Raw genomic sequence first — 7,273 nt, 5'->3', positions numbered from 1 at the left:
ACTAATCCCACGATGAGTACGCAAGAAGATAATAACCAAGAAATTATATGTATTGTTATAGAATTATTAGACTATCACTATCTTTTTTTTCCTACCCAATGCTGACTAGGGGGGGGGGGGGGGGGGGGGGGGGGGGGGGGCAATATAATTCTACATTTCTACCCATGGGTATTGTTATTCTATATGATAATATGGATGTATTACAAATTTACAAATTTCAACTGCAGGTGCAGAATTTTGTTCACTGTTAGGCAACTCCCCAAGAACACATATTTAGAGCATCTCCAAACAATTCTACTTAAACTCACTCTCTAAATCATCATTTCGAGCGTCATTTCAATCAAAATTGTCCTCTATATTTTTTTCGCCTTCCAATAACCTTTGTATATCTTAGTTGCACTGGGTTAGCCAAATTCTCTACTACACTATTAATAAGGAAAGATATAGGGCTTTTCGAATTGTTCTTACTCACTGCATACTTAACCCACTGACATCTCCCTAGCGTCGACTATTATATAGATCTCATATAGACTATATATAATTAATATAATATAAAGCTAATAAATTGTCAGCACGTTGGTTTCACCTCTCATCTTTCTTCTAGATGGTCTCGGCAACGCGATTTTCTGCGCGGTCACGGACAAACTTTTGAATTCCAGCACAAGCTCGATCCGTCCATCCTTAACGCGTTCCTGTCCAACTACTTACTAAAGTTGCCGTGGAAATTAACACGGTTAAGCCAGGCCAAGTGATCGAATTCCAACCCTATCTACATGCATGTCGCTATCCTGTAGGGCATAGGCTACTAACAGTAACACTCTCTTACTCGTCAAGTGTTTTTACCTCTCTCGCAACTACTACATTCGTTCGGTCTTTAAAACAAAAAAAAAATCCATTGGTTCCAAAAATTATGTTTTTAGTTCTTCTCAATCGCTCTTATTTTTTAACCAAAATTTAATAGAAAAATATTTAATATGTAAAACCTCAAATAAATCCACTAGCTATCAAGACATATTTGGTGAATTATATAATTATACATATGTTGATACATTTTTCCTATAAATTTAAGTTTTACTTAAAACAAAGGTAAGGTGAACTATAATTTTAAACACAGAGACTAGAATATAAATGATTCGTACAATAATTGAATGGTTAATTTAACTATATATGGGCAATAATTCAAAGAAATTAAAAAACAATTTGAGAAAAAAACTTAATTACAACTCGTGGAAACAATTACTTGAATTCATGAAGTTTCCTCATAACATCGAAAGACTTTCGAGCACAGGTTTCCTCAAACTTTTATTTTGAAATTCGCAGAAAGCTCCAACAAAACTCTCCAAAAACTTTTATTCCTTCATGTACTTCCTCCATTCTAAATTATAAGATGTTTTTACTTTTGTAGATACTTTGATTTTATTATGTATCTAGATACAATGTATATTTAAATGCATAAACAAAGCTATATGCCTTTCGCCTCTAATGACCCTTAAAAGTGGTTAGACGATGTTGTGCTCATTATAACGCGGGGATTTTATAAACTGAAAGTCTTCAAATATTTCAAACCCAATAATTCCCTCCGACTGCGCTGGCCGAACGATGAACAGTTGGCAGGCCAGTTGTTCCATTGCAGCATCCACTCCACCCCTATAAATGCTGGTCATTAGGCACCACGGTTCCTTCATCCAAATAAGTCATCTCTAGCTCCATTGACTTGACAAGCTCACGGAGAAACATTTGACGAGCCATGGCTGAGGAGAAGCACCACCACCACCTGTTCCACCACCGCAAGGAGGAGAGCTCCGGCGAGGTCGACTACGAGAAGAAGGAGAAGCACCACAAGCACATGGAGCAGCTCGGCGAGCTCGGCGCCGTTGCTGCCGGCGCATATGCTCTGGTGAGAACAAAATCCAACTTCTTTATTGATCGCCTGATCGATGCATGATTCAGCTCTTGATCTGGTATGCATCGATGTGTTCCTGTGTATGTGACTGCAGCATGAGAAGCACAAGGCCAAGAAGGACCCGGAGAACGAGCACGGCCACCGGATCAAGGAGGAGGTGGCTGCCGTCGCCGCCGTGGGCTCCGCTGGGTTCGCCTTCCACGAGCACCACGAGAAGAAGGACGCCAAGAAGCACGGCCACAACTGATTGATCATCGATCAACTGCCTGAACCGAAGCAGCAAATCGCCGCGGCTGCTGCTTGATTTGTTCTTTCAACTCGTGTGTGCGCCAGGTCTTGATTTGGGCTACCGATATTTGCACGTAGGAACCGTTGATCCTCGGCGTTCTTGTATCAAGTACAAATCAAGCGTTGAATAAGTGTGTGTGTGTGCGCGTCTGCGCGCGCATATATCCTTTTTTTTTGTATCAAGAGATGTTCTGATCTATACTCGAATAATGTGAATTTACGTGTGTTTATAAACTGATTTAAGAAGTCCACCCTGCCCTGATTTGCTTTGTCTTTAACTAAATAAACCACACACTGAGAAATACTGCATCTGTCCTCAAATAAATCAATTTCTAGAATCCGTGCCACTTAAACTTTTTTAAGTTTGACAAACTTTATAGAAAAATATAACAACATTTATGACATAAAATAAGTATATTATAAAAATATATTCTATAGTACATCTAATGATACTAGTTTGATATCATAAATTTTGATGTTTTTTCTATAAATTAGATAAAGTTTGAAAAGTTTGATTGAAGACAACTCTAGGAATCTATTTATTTAGGGAGGGAGTAGTACTCCCTTCACTTTTAATATGAGAATTTTAGGACAAATTAATAAATGGTTCATAGGGAGCGCTATATATTTTTAAAAATAGGAGAGTACACTTTGTTTGACGATAGCATGGCTTTTGGGATCCGGACAGAATGAGCCAAATTTTGACCAGACTGGGCCAGTCTCGGTGGCTTTACCTGAGTTTTATTTGCATTTATACAGTGACACATCAACAAAATTTGATGACTTGGTAAATTAATTGTGAAGAGAGAGAGAGAGAGAGCGCTTCATCTGGATGTGTAACGTGTCATGAAACTCCCCACACCGAGATTGGTCTTATGCCCATCTTGAAAAGACCAAAGGCACATCATGGTGTTACATGGGTTGGACAGTTTGAGTGGAAAAACCGTGGACTTTTTTTGCGTTATGTTTACAGCAACTACAGCCAAGACCTTATTTGAGCCCTCGTTCTATTTTGAGAGTTCAAACACAGGAAAAAGCCCTTCAACAGAGCTCCTATTCAGCCCATGATGAATGAGGGGCTCTCATTCCTCCCTCGTGAACCCCCCAAATGTATGAGCCCCTCATCTACTCCCTCCTTCTCCTTTTTCTCTTCCCACAAAGCCAACAAATGGGACGATAAGCAGAATCTATGATAATATTTAGTAGAGTAAGGAAGATTTAGGAGATCGGTTGGAGTCCACTGAGAAGTAATGGTTGACCATTTGAGATAATAGGGGGGGGGGGGGGGGGGCTAATGTAGCACCCTCGGTGTTACACCCTAAACAAATTACCAAACCATGTCGTGAGCATCATGTTTATGTGATAATGCATGTGATGGGAGGTGTAGATAACATTTTTGTAACTTCAGATGATCGATAAAAATGTTAAATGATAAGCTATTCCATAACTCATATGTATCAAGTAGGGTTTAAAACTAATTTTTATTGAACAAAAATATTATAGAACATATATGTGGCGCTTAAATAAAGTTTGGAATATGAACTTTGTAGATAACAATGAAATACTTGCTGTAGAAAAATAACATTGCTAGCCAACATTTCTAATAGCCTAGAAATGCAACTTGGAATCAAATTCAGCTCAGACTTAGAAGATTTTTAAGTATATAGACAGCTAGACAATGCCATGTTTGGCGATTTATTTTGCGAAATTAGGTTAAGAATAAGTGTTATGTTTTAGCTCGGTTTGGTAGCCTCATATGCCATCTTGAGCATGGTGAAGATGGTTTAGATCTAGAAGCAATCGTTTAGTTGTTATAGGTGCTTTAAAATGCGCGCACGACACGTTTTTGGGTTGGTTGGCCGGGTGGACGCGGTCACCACGCTCGGGCGCACACCGTTGCCGCGATGGTCGCTCGCGCGCTGCCGCGTGTGGCCGTCCGCGGCTACCTCTGGCCTGGTGGCCACTGGCCTCTACCGCATGGAGCCGCTGATGCTGCTTGCATGGCCGTGCTGTGCTGCTGGCTGTCCCGCCGCGCTGCCGACCCACCCCGTGCCGCGACGTAGTCGCTGCTGGTGCCGTCGCCTCACCGCCACGCCCACGCTTGTCTCTGCACCTCTGCACCGCTGCTGGCCCTGTTCGAGGCCGCCACTGCCGCATGCACGTGGCCGTGCTCGCCATCGACAGCCATTTATGGCGCTACGCCGCGCGGGCCATGGTCGGTCGGGGACGCGCGCGCTTGTCCTTTGTGTCTACGTGCATGCCTTCGCAGTCGCGCCGAGCACATCCCGCAAATGCGAGGCCATGTTGTGCCACCTACCGACCCGTATCTCTCTCTGCTGCTGCCGTCGGAGTCGCGCCCCAAGCAATTGACCAGCGAGTGGTCATCTCCTTTCAATTCCGTGCGCCTATGTCTTCGCCATCAAGTCCTCTTGCTGCCTGACCCCACCCTGCCTTGAATGCGCGCCCGGTCGAGCTCCAATTGGGTGTTTTCCCACCGCCGTGTCGATAAGGCCGCGTCCGGCCATGGACGAGGGCAGCCCTCCTACCGTCCCTCTCGAGCCAATTCACTTGCACCACTAGTTTCACCTTGCCTTCCTCTCCACCTTGCGCATGCCAGTGGAACCACTACCGCCTCCCCGTCGCCGCTGATGCGACCGCACCACCGCAGTGCGCCGCCGCACGGCTCGGCCGCACTCCTCCGCCATCTTCCACCCCAATCGTCACCTCGGCTAGGTCCACGGTAGTCTACTGATGCTCCCTCGCTAGCCAGTTAGGTTCTTAGGTACTCTGGATCGCCAGGGCAGCTGCGTCGCCGCTGTGGACGGCCGCGCGTCGATGCAGCTCGCTCCAGCGCGTCCCGCCGCCCCGCGTTGCTGCTTGGTGTAGGCGGTTGGACCGTAGTTGAAGGTCGGCCCGACCGACGGCCAGCGCGAGCCTCTGGTGGCCGGCACGATCGTGCCGTGTCATCGCCGTCGTGCCTCCGTGCGCTGAGTTGCTGGCGGTGGGCGCGAGTGAATTAGGGAAAAGTCAGGGGGTTAAGTAAGAAGGTCTGAGAGAGGAGAAAATAGTGTTAGTACTTTGTTGTAATTTGGGAGGAGTTCGAAGTCTCTTTTACAAAATCGCCAACGCGCGCGGGACTCCCCCGCCGTGGGCCGCGCTAGCGGGCCGCTGCGCGCGCGCTGTGTCGCACTGGGCCGCGTGGGAGATTCACTTTTCGTTATCCTAAAGAATTAGAAGTAGTTTTCTATCGGTTGGTATATTTAGTTCATGTTTATACGTGTTGACATTAGGCGCTATTAAATTATTTGAGGATGCTTAATAATATTAAGTTAATTATTGTAGGAATTTTTGTGGTAAATTGATGATAACTTTTGTCCTAAAAATTTTATAGTAGCTTCATTATATTATTATGTGCTCACTATAAATTTTATAGCCTTAGAATAGACTAAGCATTATGGTAGTTAAACGCTCTTTGTTTCAATATACATTAAATCACTAGTAGAAATAAAGATATATCCTTAAATTGTCAAGCTAAGGGTTTGTTAGTTGAACCCAACTCTATGCCTGATGAAGATGGTAGTTAGCTTAGTACCTTAGTCATTAGAGCTAGCTTAGTAGCTTAGTATGTGTATTCTTAGTTTCAGAGTTGTTGTTGCCTGAATGCTAAGTGTTGCATCATCATCGCATGCATATAGAGAACGAGTTGCCTGAATACTTTTTGACAAGTTGAAAAACTTCATGGTTTTGGAAAGAAATTATTAGAACTCTAGGAGATGCTCTAAACTTTCAGACTTTTAACTTATGACTTACCAGAGATGTATAACAAGTACTCTATCCATTGTAAATTATAAAATGTTTTTGGCATTTCTAGATACATAGTTCTTATTTTGTATCTAGACATAACTTCTATTTTAGTGCATAGCAAAAACTATTAAATCTGAAAAAACTAAATCGTCTATATCAAACAACTAGGGCCGGCAAGTCGAAATCCGTGCGCCCACCGCAGCCCACTCGTCGATTCCGCAGTCTGCATCCGTTCCCTATGTGCCCCACAGGCCCACACCCTCTCTTTTCATGAAAGAAAAACAGAACCCCCGCCCTGCACCGATCAGCCGCTCCGCTCCCCCGCCGACATCGCTGCCACACCCCTTCCACGCCCGCCGCCCGCCTATGCCTTGCCCCCGCCGACAGCGATGCCACACCCCTGTTGCCCGCATTGCCCTGTCCCCTCTACTGCCGCCGCACCATCCCTGCTCCTGCCCTGGCGACCGCCCCTGGCTACGCCACCAAGGCCACATGGAGGCCCTGTCCGGTACCACGACATTCCCGTCAGTTGTGCATGCTTCCTCCAGTGGCGCAGCCGTGCACGCTCTTGTGCGTCAACGACATCAACGGCACGGCCGTCCGCTGTGCTGCTGTCGGCGGCAATACAAGCGAAGCCACGGAAGGGAGCACCGACAGCCGTTCATGGCATCTCGGCCATCTACACCAGCATTCGCAGCCCCGGCAGCACCCACCTCCAACACCGGAGACTGGACCCGACGTCAACATCGGTAGCGTACAGGAGGTGTTTGACGTAATGCCCATGAGGTAAACATGAACGTCCTTCGGTCTCCATATGTATGCCATGAATACCTAGTCTGGCTATCAAATGTACCAGCACTATATGTGTGTTTTGTTTATTCGCATTTCAGTTTCAAGTTACAATGTCAATTTTTCATCAGTGATCTTATTATCTGTCAAAATAAGGCTAGCATTGATATGAAGTAGGGATTCTGGAAGAGTGATTCTGTTAGTTAATATTAAAGGCATGCCCTTCTACTTTCTTGGTGATAAGTAATGCAATATCATTATTCAATGCATCTCCCAACTATTTTTTTTGTGCACAAGTTATCTTTTGCCACCAGGTATATCTTCCCAGAGTGTTTTTAAACGTTCTTTGTGTGATTCAACATCTCATAAAATGAAATCACATGTTATGTCATTTGAATTTTGGTGTGTGCTAAGTTTGTTTTGCTGCAATTGCCCAACAAACTTACATATCAAACAAGACCTATAAATTAACAAAAATGACAGTTGGCA

The 7,273-nt window shown here is 44.7% G+C and overlaps 1 protein-coding gene across 1 annotated transcript; it reads left to right on the top strand.

Annotated features, from left to right (window-relative positions):
• Positions 1–1,683: 1,683 nt before the first annotated feature.
• Positions 1,684–2,440, top strand: LOC136496358 (abscisic stress-ripening protein 3-like). Its single transcript, XM_066492014.1, has 2 exons — positions 1,684–1,897; positions 1,998–2,440. Exons 1-2 carry the CDS (start codon positions 1,748–1,750, stop codon positions 2,148–2,150), a joined length of 303 nt encoding a protein of 100 aa, XP_066348111.1. The 5' UTR covers positions 1,684–1,747; the 3' UTR covers positions 2,151–2,440.
• Positions 2,441–7,273: the final 4,833 nt, after the last annotated feature.

Source organism: Miscanthus floridulus, chromosome 12, assembly GCF_019320115.1.
Source record: "Miscanthus floridulus cultivar M001 chromosome 12, ASM1932011v1, whole genome shotgun sequence".
Taxonomy (NCBI): domain Eukaryota; kingdom Viridiplantae; phylum Streptophyta; class Magnoliopsida; order Poales; family Poaceae; genus Miscanthus; species Miscanthus floridulus.
This window is presented reverse-complemented; position numbering and strand designations above follow the sequence as displayed.